At 39.5% G+C, this 21,409-nt stretch overlaps 1 protein-coding gene across 12 annotated transcripts in view; it reads right to left on the bottom strand.

Annotated features, from left to right (window-relative positions):
• Positions 1-21,409, bottom strand: part of TMCC1 (transmembrane and coiled-coil domain family 1) — a 135,355-nt gene that overhangs the window by 56,423 nt on the left and 57,523 nt on the right. The window contains exon 2 of one of the 12 annotated variants that reach the window (XM_044451401.1): positions 14,483-14,523. The exons of the other annotated variants lie outside the window; for them this stretch is intronic. Within the exon in view, the coding sequence (XP_044307336.1) occupies positions 14,483-14,506 (24 nt within the window). The 5' untranslated portion in view covers positions 14,507-14,523. The remainder of the gene's footprint in view (positions 1-14,482; positions 14,524-21,409) is intronic. 12 annotated transcript variants of the gene reach the window in all.

Genomic DNA, 21,409 nt, shown 5'->3' with positions numbered 1-21,409 from the left:
AGGAGTAGCTTGTAATTGAATGTTCAACTGCACTAAGAAAAACCTCAAGTTTTTTTAAATCTCCCAGTCAGAATAGATGTAGTTGTCCATCTTCTACCATGTTTTCTATCAATTTTATACAGAATCAGCTCTCAGTTAAAAACAATAGAATTATACCCTGTTTTACATACGAATATAACCATAATACAGCTGTTGCTGTGTATTTGTGTTCATACTAGGCAAACCATTTTTAATAGATGTTATAAGTTTCTGTTATGTTGTTGCTGCAAATTGTAGCACTGTGCTAAAGCAACATTTCCCAGCATCTGTTTCAAGATTATGAAGCAAAGCACAATCCTTCCTCATCATTTGTCAGTCTTTCTTATACTCGATTTTTGAAAAAAGGTTTGTATTAGCTGAGTATTCATTCTAACCCATTCAAGAGCATTCAGTACGAATTGCAGTCATGGAGATCAGTACCAAGGATATACGAGCAGCCTAAGCTACACATTTCTATCTGAGGGAAAAGTCTGACTCTGTAAATTTCCATTATGCTATGTTGCCTTCATAAAGCTCAGCCTATAGTTCGAAACTATACCCCGATTTGCTTTTCGCAGTTTGGGTTTGCAATGTAATGCTTTTGCAATCTGCTGCTTCCAACATTACTGCGTCCAGTGTGCCTTTTTATTGCTCCTCCGCCCGCAGGCACTGAACTACATTATGATATTAAAACTGTTTCATGCTGTTACACAGCATTCATGTTTGTTTCAAGAAGCACAAACACAGATATGTCTGGGACGAACACAGGAATTTTGAGCACATGAATGTTTCTAAACAAGTAATGTAAGGGTTAGTAGATCCTACCCCATCCCTAACCATCAGCCATAAAACTGGATGTTTTTGCCATGTAGCCACCTTGGGCTTAACACAACCTGGGGCTTCCACTCTGCTCAACAACTTTTGCTGAAAAGTGCCCAAGCAGCAGTTTGGGCAGCTGTCATTGACTTCTCCTCCCTGCACACCTGCTAATGTTAGGAGAGCACAGCTGCTGCTTAGCATGGGGCAGGGAAGATGAGCTACACTGCGCTCTGCCTCTCCTCAAATGCAGTGTAGGTCAGTCTGGCTTCTTTGCCCTGCATTTCTGCCAAGGCCAAAAAAGGAGGATTGTTCACAAACAATGGCAGTGGGACAATCTGTGCTGCACTCGTTCACTTCCTTGAGAACAATTTCCTTCTCTCAACATCATGGGGCAGGGAATGATACCTTTGAGCAGAGGAGCAAGGCTTCCTGCCACTTCGGGCAAGTAGCTCTTTTCACTTGACTATGGCTTAGCGTGCCATATGGGTTCAGACAACATGCTAAGCCATAGAGGGTTAAGTCAATACTAAAACAAGCCATGACTTCTTGGGGTGATTTTATGGTCACCGTGAAGCCAACCCACAGGAAGGAACCTGGGTTCAGAACTCGCTATGCCGCTATTGTTTCAAAGCTGTAGTGGCTCGGTGTGTTCAGCAAAGTAAGTCATTGGGTCATTTGGGGACAAGGTTATTAGGATAAAATTGTTTGAGGGAAGAGAGCCCGATACCCTGTGAGTTAACTTGAGAAAAGGTGGCTATAAATGCAACTAAAAGTATAAGGAACATGTGCCAATCATTCATTACTCTTTAAATCTAGCTCAGTAAACACTGTTGTAGTTCTCTGATAAATGTGACTATTGAGTAAAATGGCCCTGATTCTTTCAAGATTGGTAGACAGACTTTTTTTTCTTTTCCATTATTTTGTAAGACTATGGGTAGTCTATGGACTTACTGTAGAAAAAAAAATATTGCACTCTCACAAAATTGGCAACATGAAGGACCAAAACGTTGTGTAAGTTAACATTCTCCCTAAAGGAAGAACATTTTTTAACCCCATAACCTATGCAACACAGAGAAGGTTGTGCAACAAATTATGAAAATATGCCAGGCCAAAACATAAATCACTGTTTAAATAACAGCCTGTAAATAACTGTTATTTTTGAATAACATGAAGCTAAGCCACATACTCAAGGATAAGACAAGACAATGGTTTCAGAGTAACTACTTAGGGAATTTGATCTTTTTAAATAGTACAGATGTTGAAATAATTGCAACCTCCAGTTAAAGTTCTGTTACTCTACAAAGCAATTTCAAATTATGTTCTTACGAAAGCTATGGAATAACACCGAAAGTTCTTAAGTTAGTAACACAGAATTCCTATAGTTCCTCAAGACATGGTATAAGATGTAACACTGTTGAACCAATTGGAAAATTCCCTAACTCTAGGCCTATGAAGCTGACTTGTACGAGATTCAGAACAGGTAAAAGGAAGTACTTCTTGTGAGGGAAAGCAGCATATAAATAGGGATGTGTGAGAAACTTCTTTTTGGGGCTGGAATTTGTCAGATTCCTTGCTTTCTTACAGTCTGAGTAACAGGGGAGTGCACTGAGTGTTCACATGGCATTCACCAGGAATTGATCCCTGCACAACTGCTGTGCGAGCAGTGTCCTTCTTTCCATGCACATTATTTGCAGCCTTTGTGCTGCATGTAATGTAGAAGGAGGTTACTGATTGTGCAACTGGGGATCCATGAGCTTTTGTAGACTTCCTCTTGACTTGGCTCACTTTCTAAAACAGTCCTAAGAATAAGAGGAAATCCATGGACAGATCCCACAGAAGCTTTCTCGCAATCTCACATACAAATGCTTATATACCAATATGCAAAAACACACATACAGAGAGATGATTCAAACTATTTATTACTTCCTAGAAATTCATTCCTGCAGTGAGGCTCTTTTTGTACCATGGTGTTTAATCATATTTCTGCCAAAAACAATAAAAACAAAGGGATATTACTGAATAATGCTGAAGTGCAGATTAGAACCTTTTCTGGTTATTTCCTTTATGAATAATTTTTCAAGTAAAACATGTGTTAGTAAGTACAAAATCTACCCAGAGGAATGAAAATTAATTGTTCCCCTAAAGCGTGAGTTCTCAAATTACGTACGGCCCGCGGGACAGATCCGGCCCGCCATACCCATTCATCCGGCCTGCGGGTGGGAGCTGGTGGCTTGCTCGCTCGGAGATCGTTTTGGATTCGTTGGGAGATGGAGCGAGCAAGCTGCACCCGCGCGTGCCCAACGCCACCTTGCACACACCTGACAAAGCCTCACCAGCCTGTGCACCCAGGACCCCCCCCCCCCACGGGCCCATGCATGTAGCCTCCGCCTTTCAACTAGCCCCCTATTGAAAAAGTTTGAGGACCCCTGCCCTAAAGTTTCTACTGAACTCTGTAAAATTAACCCTAGTTAAAATTAATATGCTCTAGCTGCATGCTACAAAAGATGCATGCAGAATTTTTAGTTGAGGTTGTCCTCACTGGAAAGCACACATGATGTTTTGCACAAAACTTAGCAAGAAGTAAAATATCAGAGTAACCTTGAAAATGCACTCCTTGTCAACTATGTGAAGAAAGCCACCCTTGAATACTGCTGCTAGGAGCATTACTTCAACCATAACATGGCTATCATCAGGCACAATGTTTTCACCTATAATCTTCTACAGTTCTTTTCCTTAGCTTTACAAGAGCAGTGTTGCAAGAACTATGGAAACAGCTGGAGAACTAAAAATTGCTCTAAGGCAAATTATTCCCACAGATTTCGATCCATGAAATGAACAGATGAAACAGGAGTGAAGAAGCTAGATTTGAGTATTCAATAGGTCAGTCTCACCACACCACTAGGTTGACAACAGGGTGGATAAAAATCAAGGATTTTAAAAAATGATGTTTTGATTTAAATTGGATTTTAATTTAAATCAGAGTTTTAAATTTGATTTTTAATAAATAAATGCTTTGAGTTAAAATCTATCTAAGGATGGCTTTCCATTATAGTCCAAAAGTCATTCATCATGAAACAAGATTAGTTTTTTAATTATATAGCATGAGCCTGTATATAATATTTAAATTTTTAGTAAATAAATTCAATCAATCCATTCACAATGTCATGCTCTTCCAGAGGTTTCTGTAAGATTATTGCGCAATTTTTCTTTCTACACAATATTACAGGTGATTGGTTTTACAATTCTTAAAGCTGTGGATTTGTGTCTCCTCTTCTTCACAGCAAAAATATACAAAATAATATACAGAGCTGTGAAAAAGACCTCCATCCAAATTTTCCTTTGCAACTCTATGTACACAGAATCAACCCTTTACCTCTTAAGAGCGAAGTTTCAAAAAAAAATTCAATGAATGAAAGATGACTGTTGGGAGAGGAAAAGTGCCAGGAGGGCAGGGCAAGCAGGGAAACCTTTCGTGCTGAATACTCCACAAGTCTTTGGATCTTTTTGCATATAGCCTGAGATTTATTATATTATTCCTTCCCTGGAGAAGAAGCCTATAATGGCAGCAGGCCATAAAAAAGACCCAGTTTGGGAATGTTTTAATGAAGTTCTTCTGCCTATGTGTAAGGCAAACATGTACACAAATTATGTGGAAAACCACAATTTAAATCTAGTCTTATTGACTTGTGATCTAAATCAAATCTACCCTGGTCTACAACTTCAAAGTCATGACTATCGAAGGAAACTGGATCTTCCCTAGCCATTATGATTTTGTAGCATTAGAAATGCCCAGCAGACAAATGCATATGCATATGTCGTTTCAATTTCCTATGTCATTCCATCTAAAAGCTTATAGTTGTTAAACCTTTTAAATATTTGCTGTAATAAGTAAAGCTTCAATACTGGCCAAGTCCATCTGACTACCCCAGGCTATTTATCATACCTTAATGTAAGCATTTTTATTCAATTCATGAAAGGTGTGGGAGCTAGGTTCCCCCCTCCCTTTCACACATACAAGGCAACAGACCCTTCCTTTGCAAAAGCTCTTTATTCTCCAAAGTATATCCAGTAAGTACAATCACCAGAATACATGTCTGAGCATGCACAGAGCTGTTCATTGATCTCAATATAGCAACTACTTCCAAGAACCCTCCTTCTGAGTACATCTGGGCCCCTCCCTTTGGAAGGGCCCTTTTGGAGGTAGGCAAGCCCCTTCTCTCTAGCTGGCTAGTCACTCTCTCCTGGCTCTGTGTTGTGGGATCAAGAGTTGTACCAGGCTTGGCTGGCTCCCGTCCCATGTCCTCACCCATCAGTTGTAGACTGTTCATGTCAATAACATTCTTTAAGTGTCTCCTGGGCAATACTAAAAAACAGTCCCTTCAAGGCAAAACATCTGAAGCCTTGAAGACAGGGCAGCCAGTTAATCTTAGTGATTTCCTAGTGATCTCCTGGCTATATTGCATCACATTTTATGAAAAGTCTCAAGATATGAGTTGTAGACCCTGGCTATTTTCAGAATATGCCTGAACACCTGCAGAAGGCGGCCTTGAGATAAATCCCTCCACCTCCCCCATTTCAATGTTTGAGACTGCCTCCTCCCAAGGACCCTCCTGCTTCTCATCTGATGAGTCCAAATCTGCCTTACCTTGGAACACATCCCAAGAACAACCATACGTTCCATTCCCAACAAAGGGCAAGATAATTAAGAAAATGTTAAAATTCACTTAAGCAAATTCCATTTTTATACATTAATTCATTGACATGCTTTAACATTTTCTGTCATGTTGAATGCATGCTCTGTTGAAATGAAAAGCTACAGGATGTGAGTAGCACCTTTTGCCCCAATACAGTTAGCCAAAATAACTATAAATGTCCATACAGCTCTATGTACAACAAGGTCAGGAAGCAGTAACTTCAGTTGCTTGAAGCCATCAATAAATCATGGTCCCATTCACATTGAATGGCAGGAAAGCATGGAATAAATTACTCACAACTTGTTATAGTGTGTGCTCTTGCCAGTTTGCATACGCACTTGTGAAACAACCTGATTGGAATGGTTCCATGACATCTGAACCTGGATAATATGGATAAATCATGAATTACAAAAATCCACAGTTAAAAGAACTAATTATAGGTTAACTGCAGGTTGTTTAAGCCAGCCCTCCCCAACCTGGTAACCTTCAGAGCCTTTGGACTGCAACTTGACTAGGGCACTGACTAGGAAATCTGAGTGTGGCAGTCCAAACACGGCTGAAACGCACAAGGTTGGGGAAGGCTGGTTTAAGCTATTATTAATTTGTAACATCTGGCTTTGATGTCAAGGAACAACCTTCAATCAGACTGAGTGGAGGTTGCATATACAAAATGCTGACATAAATAATTTGTCAGCATTACTTGTGAATGGAATCCTAGACCACATTATGAATTCAAAAAGTCTTGGGTTTACATAGTCTTTCCAGCACTTCTCCTGCACATGATAAGAGATTAGCGCTCCTGTTCCTAGACAGACATGTTGCCTAAATCCAGCCAACTATATGATTTCCAGAAACCAGAATCAAAACTTGACCTGGGATCCTGGATTGTAAGCAAATTAAGCTAGATAGTTTCAGTTTCAGACAAAATGGCTAACCAGAAATGGAACTGAAACTTATTTATTCATTTATTTAGGATATTCGTACGCCATCCTCTGCAAGAGCCTCAGGATGGCTTACACAAATAAAATACAAATATCTAACATAACATTAATTAATTAATGACCAACTCTGGCTGCAATTAAAATATGATAAAATTCAGTATTAAAACTTATTAAAATATTGATTAAATAAAAAGGTCTTAACTTATGAATGCATGTTCCCTAGCTAGCATTGCAAATCTATCCTTGCTCAGAACAACTATTGTTGAACCATGAGAAGGGCTAGAAAGAGAAAGAATCCCACACAATTGTTTATTTTTGAAGAGGTTTCACTCACTAGATGCTATTTATTCAATTTATATACCACCCCACTAGCCATAGGCTCTCTGGACTATTGTTTGCTAGGCTTCAATTTCATACATGAGGCATAGATGCATCCCAATTTGGGTACTGTTACCAATTTGCCACATTGTGTGCCCAGGCATCATTAATATACAGTCAAAGGAAGTTGTTTCTGCTACTGATTGTCACTGATAAAGGAGCCAGGTATTTACTCTTTCACCCTATTCTTCAATTTTCATGAACGCACAAAAGCTGGGAAAATAGTTTACAAATGTCTATACCAGTCCCCGTTCATTATTTATTTACATTCTCTATTATTTACATACCACCACAATCCTTCCAAGATGGTGTTCTACTTGCTGGTCTGGTGAAATGGCTTCTCATTCTTTTATCAGCTATGAAACTCTGAATATTTAAAATTACCAAATGTTCATGTTTATATAATGCTTTCTAGAGTAAGGCGAAGGAAAGCCGCTTGACACCTATTAAGATCTGATTTGATTTGAAAGACAAGCACAAATGGCAGTTTCAGTATGTCCCTTTTACAAAAGCCATCATCTTCAACAAAAATATACAGCTACACTCAGGTGGCAGATTTTAGCTCATACCAGCCTGCTTAAATATCAGTTTCATGAAATACAACACAAAAACAGGTTTGGAGCATTAAAGACAGTTGAATATTTTGATATTCCTCCTGAGAGCTACACATACTACTCCACAATTCATAGACTGTTTAACTGACTTTACAGGTGCTAGGAATGGAATGGATCAAGTTAAAACTCAGGTTGGTAGTCATAGACAGAGATTATTCTTCTTAAAGCAAAATAGGCTCCATTTGCCATATCACTAGTTATTACTGTTTTTGATGTGTTATTCTTTCCTTTTACTTGACATTCCTTCCTTTACATAGTTTTGCTTAAAAACAAAATAGATTCCGATTCTCTAACTACAGTACTGTACTAAACAAAATTATAAAAGCTAGAAGAACAAAGTTACAAACCAGTTTGCAGGCATTCCACAAGAAAAGGTAATGGAAGAAGATGAGCTGGGGGGTAGGGGGGGAACCCAGTGATCATAACAGAAAAGTCTAAACTTAATGGCATGCAGATGAATAAACTTCAAAAGAAATATAAGTATAGCAAACAGTTTCTAAGAAGTCAGCTAAAACAAAGAATTGGTTTAAACCAATCCCACTTCATACCATTGTATATGGTATCTGTTCCCTTCTCACCTGTGCTATTCTTTGTAATCCAGAGAATACTGAACTGAACAATGGCCTTAAAGGCCTGAATATGCACTTTGTGTAGAAATAGTAGTTGCATAAAGCAATCATTTACTGTTATTTAAAGTGTCTTTATGAACAGCATAGAAACCAAGATTCAACATGCAATCCCATTGCTTTCCCCTCTTCTGGAAAGAAGGACCTTCAAATTTAAAACATGTTGTGAAAGAATAGACAAACTTCATGTACAAACCTAACTTTAAGGTTATACAACTGGATAAAAATGACATGTATACATCCATTTAGCCACTCTACCAAAAAACCAAACAAAACAAACAAACAGCCAGGCTTCATTAGCAGTCCTAGACTGAAAAATACTAATTCTAAGCTATTTGCAAATGTAACTTGCTTATTATCAAAGACTACTTTATCTTTCATGAAACAAAGGTGGTTTTAACACATATACCACAACGTATGTGAAGCTCAGAGATCACAAGTCTGACTATGGACTCAGTTAATTATCAACCTACTAACTCATCAAGAAGTGCTAATGGAAAAATCTCACTGAAAGAACTTTATTTTCTTTGGGTACATGGGGGGAAGTGTACTATAAGACACACAAACAGGCATTACTGTGCAGTCAAAATAGCAATGCAGTTACAAAGAACTGAATCTGCCATTCAAGGCAGTTTTTAAATGAGCATAATATGCCACGTACCTGAACTACACTAATTTCATAATAACTAACAGATAATTCAAATGGCTTCCCTGACTGATCTGCCACTATACGACAAGCTCCCAAACCCATGTACTGTATGCGGTGATTTCCTTCAACAACACTGTTGTAAGAGGCAGGGAATACTTAGTGAAGAATCATGGACTTCAACCCAAGGAAAAAGTGACCAATCCGTGTGCTGAATGATACTGACTAGTGTCTCATCCTCTAGTATCAAGAATGCCCTCCAAAGTGCCCTGTCCTTGACAGTCCTGCTCAGCTTCTGTAAGCTCAAGGCTGTAGCTTCCTTTAAAGAATTTAAAGATTCTTCCAATTTCTTGGCTAAAGTCCAGGTCTGAATTGATGATTGAGCCAAGGTATATAGAATCTTTCACAATTTCAATTCTTCATTGACAGGAATCTTGCATGACTCTGCAGTAGCCATGATTTTTGTTTTCTTAATGTTCAGCTGCAGTCCTGCTTTTACACTTTCATCAGCAGTTGCTTCAGTTCTCTGCTGCTTTCTGCTAATAATATGGTCTCACCTGTGTATCTTAAAATATTGAGTTATTTTCCACAAATTGTCACTGTTTCTTCCTTTCTCTGATGCTAATCCAGCTTTCCCTATGATATGTTCTGCATACACATTGAACAGATAGTGAGATCAAAAGAGAATCTGGACTCCTGGTGGCATTCGGAGACTCTCAAACCTCCTCACCCTATTATAGGATGCATCCAAGAGGGGAATATTGTCTACACGATCCAAAGAATCATCTCCAAAGAGCAGCCTTCTATCTGTACAGCAGAGACTAATTATTATTTGGTTCCTCCCATCCAGGAATTGAATCTATTCTAGCTATTACTGAAAGAATAATTATGAAACAGTTAAAAATGATGCCTGCATTTGCTTGCTTTCCTCTTCCCTCCCCATCCCTTTCTCTTTGGTGTCTTATATAATCAACTGTAACCCTGCAGGCATGAGTGGGTCTTGTTTTTCATCTTTCAACAGCATACCTAGAACATTTAGCAGTTTATAAATAAAATGTTCCTACTCTATCAGAAAAAGATGCCTATTTCACTTTCCTCCTTGTTAAGAACAAAATATATATTCAGTTCCATTAATGAAGCAAGTGTAAACAATGTGTTACGGCATGGTTCTCAATTTCAGGATCATGTAAATGATTGCCCAGGTTTTCACTTTTCTGAATTCTGGAAGTTACTTAAAAGTACAATAACCTAGAAGCAAGCAACTTGAAACATTGGCCTAGATACAGGATAACAATTCAACAGCAAGCCATACACACTGGATTCTTTTTCACAAAAGAATTTGTACTAGACCCACTGTTATTCATTTAGCCCACATGATATTCTATATTGTTATGAAGATGCTAAGGATTTCAGCAATATAGTGCTAAATACATTAGAACCAACATTAATGTGATTAGCAAATACACTTAGTTGCCATATCCTTAAACAAGAAATATACACATCCTATTCTGGCCAAATAATCTTAAATATAGTTTAAAGGTGATAGAACCATTTTGCTTAACAGTCTTATCAGTAGGATCTTCTAAGTTCATTAGTTTCACATAATGTTTTATCAATAGCCAAGCTAGTAACTGTGCCAAGAACATCTAGGCTTGATTTCTGTGCAGCACATTAAGATCCTTTCTATTTGGTGCAACCTACATCTTCCACTATCTTTACAAGTCTTCAGCGATATAAGAGACTGCCTAATATTGAGTCAGTTCATTGGTCCAACTAGCCTAGCACTTCTGACAGGGTTTCAGGGAAGGTTCTTTTCTAACCTTACTTGAAAATGCCAGGGATTGAAATCTGGACCTTCTACATGTAAAACAAGTGCTCTCTCTCTCTCTCTCTCTAGCCCTGTGCCCCCTCCTGTTAGCAAGACTAGAAAATTTAGTCTTAGACTGGAGTCAAGAGGAAATCGGCCCCTAATATCAAATATAATATGAATATATTGCATAAGGGAGAAATCCAGATTCACTTTCTACAGGAAGTTTATATACATTTGTAGGCTGAGGCTCTTTCTTTTATTCCCAAAAGGTAGTTTGTTAGAATGGATTACACATTATCTTACTCTGACCTCCTCTGAACACCTTGCATACATTTGTTTTATCATGCATTTGATGAATTCAACTTCTGACTACAAAGAAGTTTGTGGTAAATAAATCAGCCATTAATGCACTAAATGTATGTCACATGCCTTTCCCACAGTTGGAAGTAGTCAGTGTGCAATGGTTGATTCAGATGAGACTTTTATTGTGAAATTGCCCTATCAAATTTGCAGAATTTTACAGGAGACAATCTCATCCCTGTTCTCTTATTTTTGACTATTGCTTATCTTTTTTCTTTTCACAAAAACTAAGTTAAGGAGAAAATATGGAATAGCTGCACACTGGCTTGTTTAGGGGTTAAACAACCCAGTAGTTGATCCATGGTTTGTTTTAGATTTAGTCATTATGTATTTTGCACCAATTTTCCTGCCTCTATGGCAAGAAATGGGCATTGCCTTTGGCCTTGTTCAGATATAATGGTAGCTCATGGATTATTGCACTCCTCAGGATTGTTGGTAGCAGACTTAAACTGTGGGACGGGGGGGGGTTCAATCCCTGAAATACCGCTTTCCCTCCTCCATCCCCTGCTCCCTCCCTGTATCACAAATGTCATTGCAGCATTGTAAATATAGAGAGTGAAGCAATTGTATTTCTTTAATTGCTCTTGCCCTTGTCCACTGTAGCCTGATAACTTACTCCATATGAACAACCCACAATCCTGGCTTCACATGTAACATAAAACCATGTTTTATTGAATAACCCAAAGTTCACAGCCCAACAAGACATGGCTTCTCTTTCTGGTTGTTTGCAGCTAAAAACATTGGTTTGTTGGTACAGCCATGTTCACACACCATAACAATCCAGAATATAACAACCCCATGGCATGAGCTACTGTTATGGATGAACCAGGCATGCATCTTGAAAAGAAAAGAATCAGATTCTATGTGGCCTGCTGCCTGTCCAAAACACTCATGCAGCTTGTACCAGTTACTACTGCATGGGAACTTGGGCAAAACCAGCCTCTGAAAATACAAGTACAGTACCATAGGTAAATTAAATACTTTATTGAAGGTTCTTGATCTGCCTGTGGCATGCAGGAGGCCTTTGGTTCAATCCCTAGCATCTCCACACATATGAGGAAAAACTTCTGCCTAAAACTCTGGAGAGCTGCTGCCAGTCTGTGTTGACAATACCAAACTAGATGGACCAGTGGTCTGTCTCAGTACAAAGCAGCTTCCTAACACCATTTTGTATTTTCATGAAGCTTCAAACCCAAAATGTTGTGACAAACATCTGACCATAAAGGCTCAATGGCGTGTTCCTTTTAAATGTCAGAAGCACCTTAGAGACTGGGACAGCAGAAATATTGCTCAACTGAATACTCTTCATATTTTCACTCAGTTATCACCATGTAGTTCTAAGTACCCAGAGTAAATACCAGTGCATTCCACATTACTTTGCTCAGGCTTGTTTTATCTCACATATTCAACTAGACTTGCGTACCTTCAAACTCTAGACGTCAACATGCTAATGAAATAGCAATATATAGTTCTAGGAATGTTACCAATGTCCACCACTATACATTTTGTTCTGTTATACTTTCCCATGATATATTCTAGCACTTCCCATGATATATTCTAGCACTTAATCTTCTGAGGTAAGTACCACAACGCTGTTGCAAATTCTCTCATGGTGCTTTACAAGTTGGCTTAGAAGTGAAACTAGTGTGGGGCTTATTTCTTGACTGGAAAGAAATACCAGAATAGCCTCTCAGATACTCTCTTTATACTCTTATAAGACAAGGAGTGAGAGCTGCATTACTCCTTCTATACCTAGTCTAAGAAATAATTGTAGCACTACAAAGCCAGCACTGGGTGGGAGCAATATCTGCGCTATTTCTCCTCAGTAGTTCAAAGATCTTTATATTTGGATGCTTGCCTGTTAATCCTAGAGCAAGTGCTTCTTATCCCAAGTAGATTTGCTAACTGTGACTGAGAAATCAATCCCTCCATTGATTTGTAGTGCAATCTTATACATGTCCACTCAGAGGTAAGTTCCACTGAATCCAATGAGGCTTACTTCTAACTAAATGGGGACAGGAAATGATCATAAATCAACTGTAGCCACTTGACCTGTAGAACTTCCAGTCAATGGTTTGCTACTTTTGGCCTATAAATATGTCTTATATGTTACTGTGCATGTCATGAGCAGAGCCAGCTGGAACTGGGGATCAGACTGGATGGCCCAGGAGACCCCATCTGGCTCGCTCTGTTTCTATGTCTAAAGAAATACCAGCTTTGTCTTAACAAGAACATTATGTCAAGATCTTTCCTGGTTAGTCACCATCAATTCAGATTACATGGGTAGGTGAAAAGAGTATTTTTCTCCTACACCAATTGCACTTTACATTCTCACCTAATTGCATGTCCCAATTTACTGCATATCTGTCCAGTATGTAGAAAGTACTTTCAGAGAGCTTCAGTCTATTAGGGCTTTCACTATAATGAATAACTGGGTGTCCTTAAACTTGGCCAGATTCTTGACGTACCCCTCTTATTGATTGAATGATATCCTGCCTTTTTCCTACAAAGGGCACAAGGCAGCTTACATCTCCTCGTCCATCTTATCCCCACAACAACCCTGTGAGGTAGGTTGGGCTGAGAGTCTGTGGCTGGCCCAAAGTCACCCAGTTGGCTCCATGGCTGAGCGGGGACTAGAACCCAGATCATCTGAGTCCCAGTCCCATGCTCTTAACCACTACACCACACTGGCTCTCTTACCTCTCCCTATAATGAGAACTTTCAATTTCAATGAGAACTTTCAATTGATTTCTACTATCTGCTCCCTATTTAAATAGTTACTAACCTGTAGGAAGAGCTATCCTCTTATGTCTGCTAAGTTTACTCAGGAGCCTTTGGTGAAGGACACAAACAAAAGCTCTGTGGAAGTCCAACTAAATAATGCCTACCCAATTGCTTCTGTTCACATCCTTTTGCTACCACAGTTTTTATTAGAAAATCACCTTTTATTCCAAACAATATTCTGCAACATCCTGTTTGTCTCTTGTAAAGATATCTCTTCCAGCCCCCACTTCCCAATACACAGAAACATCCAATGTATTCTACAGACAGCCTGGCATGGCTACTGAGGTTTATGTAATGATGCCACAGCATGCCATTCTAAAACAACAATTCCCAATTTACAGCAACTAGAAGCTGACAGCATACAGGGTTTTTTTTTCTTGTACTGTATTGTAGTTTGTATAAGTATTCACTTGGGAGTCTAGAAACAGTGATGTCACCCACTTTCCCATTATACATCATTGTTCAGAGTATCTAAAATTACACAATAAGGTTTAATGTTACGAAAGTAGTATTATGAACATGTGAAAAAGTACAATAATTTTTCCTGAAAAGGCTTTTCAGGAAGAATATTGAAGGACTTTCCTAATCAGCTTGGCTTTCATGACATGCTCACTGCCAAGAACCATGTCCTAAAGACAGGCAATTTGACACTACTGAGCCTATGTTCTTTAAGTCAACCTTACTTCAGAAAATGCTGACACCCATGGGGAGGCTGGTGTATGCAATAAGCTGTTGTGTTTTTGTCTATTAACAGTTTTAGTGTTTAACATTTTAACACAGTGATATACTAACCTGCCCTCCTTGTCCACATTCCATCCCCTCTTCATTTCATCCTGTATTTAAAAGAAAAAATGAGTCTTACCTTCCTCTGGAGATAAAAGTGTTGGGACCCCTCTAAAAAGGGTTCTGGCAGAGCAGTGGAGCTTTGTGTACTGAGATATATGGCAAAACAGGTACCAGTACAACAGCCCCCCTTCTCCTTTTTCCTCAAACTCCTTTCCCCAAGATAAAGGATGAGGGTGAGATGCATTGATGCACTTTTGCATTTTCCCTACAAGATAAGAGTCTCAGGAAAGAGGTGTAAAACCCACCCCCTCCTTTTCACAAGCAAAAAACACTGAGACCTTTCCTATCTTTTAACTTGCCTTTTGACAGCTGTCAGGAGAAACCAAAGGAGGAAAAATATTTGGAACCTTCTGGAGCCATGTCCAGGGTTGGTAGCCCCAAGGCAATGCCTCAACCAAAGCTTAAAATCTTTACAATTGCATAAGCAAACTTCTCCCCCCCCCCAAAAAAAAAACCCAGTCCATATTGGATACATTGTGTCCATGATTTTTAAAAACTGTCTGCCAGCTACTGACAGGTCCCTTCATGGTGCCACTTGGACACTCTGAAAGGACTTTCAGCAGCTCTCAAAGAAGGGATCATGGAAGCTAACTGTCATATGAACATAGCTAAAAATGGCTCACAGCAGGAAATGGAAGACTAGTCCATGCTTTTGCAGTATCCCTAGGATACCTGCGGGAAGGCTGGAATGGAAGAAGTGGGAGGACAAAACAGAACAACCCAGTGATCTTCATTATCTATTAATACATGGTTACCCCACAGGCATAGCTTGCACCCCATGCAAACCTGATGAGGGTGGCATGTTGCCATGGTTAAAACAACATTCAGAACCTATGAGCTACTGTATGGTTCTAGGATGGCTTCTTAAAAATAACCACAAGCCATCCCGCCTGGATTCACACAGTATGGCAAGCAAGCTGGGCAAGACTGACTATAGCAATCCCTAGACATGCATGGTGGGGTGGGAGGAAGGCCCCAGAATTCAAACGTTGCCAAACTTCCCTATGAAGTTGCAGTGGCAAGTCATGCAGTGTGGAAAAGATTTCACCACATGAACAGACATGAACAGACATGATAGACAGGTGACTTCAACTGGCATGTACATGGCAGCAGCTGACAGATCTAACCACGTCACTGATCAGGAAATTGCCTACCATTTCATGTTAGCATTACATTAAGCCAATTTGTGGGTTTTTGGGGGAAGGGTGAGAAGAATTGCAGGAGTGTAGACGCTTGCCGGAAAAATTTTCTTCAAAGTATGATTTTTTAGTTTCACTCCTAAGACACAGTTGATATGATGTAGTTAGTTTTCATTTATTTGGAGAATAAATAGGAAGAAAAAGTAAACTTTTTAGCAGGGTTAAGTATTTGGTTTTTAAGGAATTTTTGGTGATTCCATTTCTAGAGCAGCACATCCACTTATTGTTCATTAGCAAGCAATGAAACAAGTCCTGTGTCTCTCTTCCTTTTCCAAGGAAATTTAAGATCATCAGGGAGGGAAAACATGGCTAGATATTAATGTGTGTCTATATACATTAATAGTAATATTCAGATATTTTATAATAATATTCAGATATTTATTAATTCAAATGTATGTTGGCTGAACTTGAGGCAGCTTGATAAGTATTTATATCAAAACATCTACATAGATTTATATTCCCCCTGCCCAAAATGTAGTACAAACACAATCTGGCTATGGACATTTATTTAGTTGCTTGCTGGGGAAACCCAACTTCCCATGATATATCACGTAGATAACTAAATGCAGGTCTGAGGATAAACTCCCAAACACAGAAAGAGAACATAAACACTGATCTTGTACTCAATTCAAATACAGGCTATTAACAGTATGTGACATCTGATGTAATGTTGGCTCTCAGACTAAGAGGTAATAAAGAATTGATGGCTTTGTGCAAATATGATAGATGCGCTACGATCAAATTAAAGCATATTCCTGTAACATTTTGTACAATAGCCCTACAAATTCCAGTTAAAAAGTAACTGTATTTTCAAAAGACCTTTTAAAAGAGTGCATTGCAACCCACAGGAGATGGAGGACAGGAAGTTGCAGAAGAGTGGAGAACTTAGCAGCAAGTCCTGCTAAAATCCAGGGAAAGGGTTGAATATTCCTGGGTTTGAGATAATTTGCCAAGATTTCTTCTTCTTTCACAATGCTCTTTACAGCAGCAGTCTATAAAATAAAGCTAACACTTGTCTCTATTAGGCAGCTGTAATGCCCATATTACATACCTTTATCAACACAAATATTGTGCTCTGATAATATACTCAGCCTATATTATGTAGGTTGCTGAACAAATTATTGATGCTAGTGTTGGTGTGGGTCAAATTAAGTTACAAAAAAAGTAGGAGGAAAAGTATCAGCTCTTTAGTACATAACCAAAGTTAAGCAATTTGGGGTGTTATGTAAACATAGATCAGCCAAAGTAAACTTTTATGCTTCACTGATCTATTTTTTCATGATGTAAAAAGTAGTAAATAACTTCTCCACATCCTGTCCTTTAAGACTGAAAGAAAGCAGCTCTTTCATTTTCCAGAGCAACATTCTGAATCAGAAGCAAAATACTAATTTTATTTGTCTTTCTATTCCAATCTCCTTCTCCCATGCAGGCACAGATGCTAAATGACTATTTTGCCTCTGTGTTCTCCCCAAAGCAGGATGGGGGAGATCTGCACAGGAGATTAGATAAAGCCAGGAGATTAGATGAGGGGACTTAGAGGCACAGATTAGAGTCACCCCCCTTGAAGTCGAGGGGCTCCTCAGGGCATTGGACATTACAAAGGTGCCAGGCACTGACGTGTTACACCGGAGAGTACTTAGAGAATTGGCAGGGGTTCTCTCACGCCCGCTGGCCTCCATTTTTGAGGCCTCGTGGAGAATGAGTGAAGTTCCAGAGGACTGGAGGGTGGCATCAGTGGTCCCAATTTTCAAAAAGGGTAGTAGAAGGGACATGGGGAATTACAGACCAGTTAGCCTTACGTCCATTGTAGGAAAAACAATGGAAAGGCTCATAATAGAGAGAGATCTAGTGATGCTAGATAGGGAAGGAGGCTGGCAGCCACAAAATACGGCTTCCACAAAAACAGGTCCTGCCAGACAAACCTCATGGAATTCTATGACAAGGTTTAGAGATGGCTTGATGGAGGGGATGCAGTGGATGTGGTTTACCTGGATTTCAGCAAGGCCTTTGACAAAGTGCCCCATGATATCCTGGTGGAGAAACTGAGGAGTTTTGGGATACACCAAAGCAGTGTCTGATGGATTAGGGCATGGCTGACTGACCGAAAGCAGAAGGTAACCATTAGTGAGGAATCATTGGGATGGCAGCCAGTGACAAGTGGGGTCCCTCAGGGCTCTGTCCTGGGGCCAATCCTGTTTAATCTTTTCATAAATGACATGGAAGAAGGGGTGAACATTCTGCTGATCAAATTCACAGACAATACTAAAACTGGAGCAGTGGCCACAACTGAGGAGCAGGTACTCCAGATCCAAAAGGATCTGGACAGACTATGGAAGTGGGCAGGAGACAACAGGATGGCGTTCGATGTGGATAAGTGCAAGGTCTTGCACTTGGGGCATAGGAATAGGTGTCATAAGTATAGGTTAGGGGACAAGTGGCTGGAGAGCAGCACTTGTGAAAGGGACCTCGGGGTACTGGTTGACTGCAAGCTAAACATGAGTCAGCAGTGTGATGCAGTAGTCAAGAGGGCATACACAACTCTTGGTTGCATAGCCAGAAGTGTGGCTTCTAGATCAAGAGAGGTATTGCTACCACTCTATACGACTCTGGTGTGCCCACAACTGGAGTACTGTGCTCAGTTTTGGGCTCCTCATTACAGAAAGGATATAGCCAGTGCAGCGTAGGGCCACAAGGTTGGTGGCTGGTTTGCAGGAGATGGGGTATGAGGCAGGACTGAGGGAACTGGGTTTCTTCAGCCTGGAGAAGAGGAGACTCAGAGGGGATATGTTGGCAACATACAGGTATGTGAGGGGATGTCACACGGAGATGGGTAGAGACCAGTCCTCCCCTGCAGAGGGCAGGACGCGCTCCAACAGAACAAACCTCAGGGAACCAAGTTTCCATTTAGATGCCAGGAAGCATTTCCTGACAGTTAGGACCCCGAGGGTGTGGAATGGGCTTTTGCGAGAGGTTGTTGAGGCCCCATCGGTGAGGGTGTTCAAAGACAGGCTGGACATGCACATGGTGGGCATGTCGTATGCGGAGCCAGCTGGAGCCGTGGTGAGACTAGATGGCCCAAGAGACTCCTTCTGACTCACTCTGTTTCTATTTTTTTTCCAATTTCTGAATTTGCCTGTGGCTTGAAGCAGTTAATTCCAAAGTTCTAGTATGCTTGCTGAAGTAAACAAAAACTCTTTTTATTTACAAATCTACTCCTGGCTTTCAATGCACTGATCCACCATAGTTAATAGTTTGGGAACTGTGTGGTTCGCAAAAAGTTTTTAAAAAATCTAAATAAAAATTCTGTTCTAGTCTATTAGTGAGTGGAGAATTTCAAGTGATATTGTACACTTTATTGGAACTGAATGGAAAAGTACCCAGGTTTGAGCCATATAAATGAAGATGTTGCAAACAACTAACTTTTACATTTTTGGTTATCTAATAGACAAGCTATCTAAACCGCTTGGGGTCATTCAGAAATGTTGCATAACTGAAATCTGAAATAGTGGGTAAAGGGCGTACAGCACAATGGATGAATCAACAAATGAGTCCTTTTCTATTACTTGTTCCAACAAGGGTTAAAGGAGGTGTTTCATATTTTCATATACAAGATAAGTTATTTACCCTGAACTAAAAATTAAGGATTTACTATGTTTTATGAGTACAAAATGGTGGATCAAAACCTACACATAAGTTATAAGAATTTTGCAGGGAGTTTTTTGGCTTCAAGAATTTGCAAAAGTATCACTGGAAAAATGTTGCAAGGTTTGAAGGAACAGTTTGGTATTGCCATTTTGTGGTACCTATTTGAATGGGATCTTACAGGCTAAATCCAACTGATTAAAGATGATACATTATGGTACACATCCTTTTTCCTTATTTTACATTACTACTGTATATCAATTAAATATAATATATAAAAAAGCTAACTTTTGAGATCCTTGTCAGAATGTAATATAATTTAGTATTTTTTAAAAGTAGTGAAACCTGTCTCATAATAAATCCCTGGTAAGTTTCCACCAAAGTTATAATGCAACTGAAATTACCAACATGGACCTACAGGCAAAAATGTAGCAGAGCACCACTTGTCGTCAATCTACAGCTTCCAGCTAAAATGAATGGTAGCCCTGTCCTTACTTTTGGGCAGTTCCCTAGCATAAAACAGTTACTCAACTGCAGCAGGCCACACAAACACAGGAACCAGAACCCAAAACAACTCAAGATATCAATGTGATGACATATCTACTCATGCAATACTATCACAGGACCTATAATGCCAGCCACAACATCAGGGTTCATCTACCCCTCCAAGTGAAAAAGAAATAGACTGTTTTAGTATTTGTGTCATTTTCCCATTAGAAAATCTGCCTTGTCTACCAGACTAGTGAAGCTGCAAGCATTTATAATAAAACTCAAATTACCAAAGCAAGTATTGCCAATAGCACACAATCAATAATTAAGCACAGCTGGTTGTGTGTATTCCTCCCATCAAGTAGTCTTTGGTCATGGATTTGGTATCCTTGTCTCACTCAGGTACCATTGCATTTGGGTTGGAACTGCTGCCTCACCATGGTCTGGACATACCAGCTATAAGTCCTTGCTCTTAAGACTCCAGCAGATACACTCCAATTAATCTACACTGAATGGTATGAATGGATACTAGGCTTTCCACAGCCCATCATGGGTTTGTATTTTGTCATAATTGATGGCTGCAGAGATTTCCATTTCCATGTGCTCACTCATCAATACGGATAATAAATCCTAAAGCTGAAGGATCCCCAAACACTACTTCTTACTAATGAACAGGAATAGCCTCCCTCAGATGGCAGATAACTCCTCCCAACTCAAGCCCAGATTTCATGATCTGCAGATGCACAAAAATGTGTTAGGAATAGAGCTTAGTGTGATGAGAATCACAGCTTCTGAGTTACCAAAATAAGTTTATGGCCCTCATGAGTAAAAGGGTAAGTCCTGTCTTAATGAACTTTTCAAGTTCAATGTAAGTTCACATTAATAAACAATTAATGCCAATAAACATGTGGCCAGGTGTGATCCAGTAGATGCTGTTTACTTGGACTTCTAGAAGGCTTCACTCAAGTTCCTCACCCAAGACTCTTGAGCAAATTTAACAGTCATGGAGGAAGAGGGGAGAGCCTCTTATGTCAGTAATCTGTTTAAGATCACAAAGCAGAGGGTAGAAATAAATGGTCAATGCTCTCAATGGAGGGATGAAAAGTAGTCCCACAGGAATCTGTATTGGGACCAATACTTTTCAGTTTGTTAATAAAAGATATGGAATTAGGAGTGAGCGGTGAGGTGGTGAACTTTGCTGATGATACAAAATTATTTAGGGTGGTTAAAACAGAAAGGGATTGCAAAAAGCTCAAAAAAGATCTCAAACTGGAAGAGTGGGCATCAACTGGCAAAAAGGGATCAATATTAGCAGGTATAAAATGATACATACTAGAGCAAAAAATCCCAACTTCGTGTATATTACTGATCGGATCTGAGCTAGCAGTGACTGACCAAGAAAAAGATATTGTGGCTGTTCTGAATAGCTAAATGCAAATGTCAATATAGTGTGTGAATGTTGTGAAAAAAGCAAATTCAATGTTAGGCATTATTAGGAATTAAAGATAAAACTGCTAATATCATACTGCCCTTATACAAATCT

This window comes from Varanus komodoensis, unplaced genomic scaffold (assembly GCF_004798865.1).
Source record: "Varanus komodoensis strain SLA01 unplaced genomic scaffold, ASM479886v1 scaffold6_2, whole genome shotgun sequence".
Classification (NCBI taxonomy): Eukaryota; Metazoa; Chordata; class Lepidosauria; order Squamata; family Varanidae; genus Varanus; species Varanus komodoensis.
The sequence above is the reverse complement of the archived record's forward strand: the minus strand, read 5'-3'. Positions and strand labels throughout refer to the sequence as shown.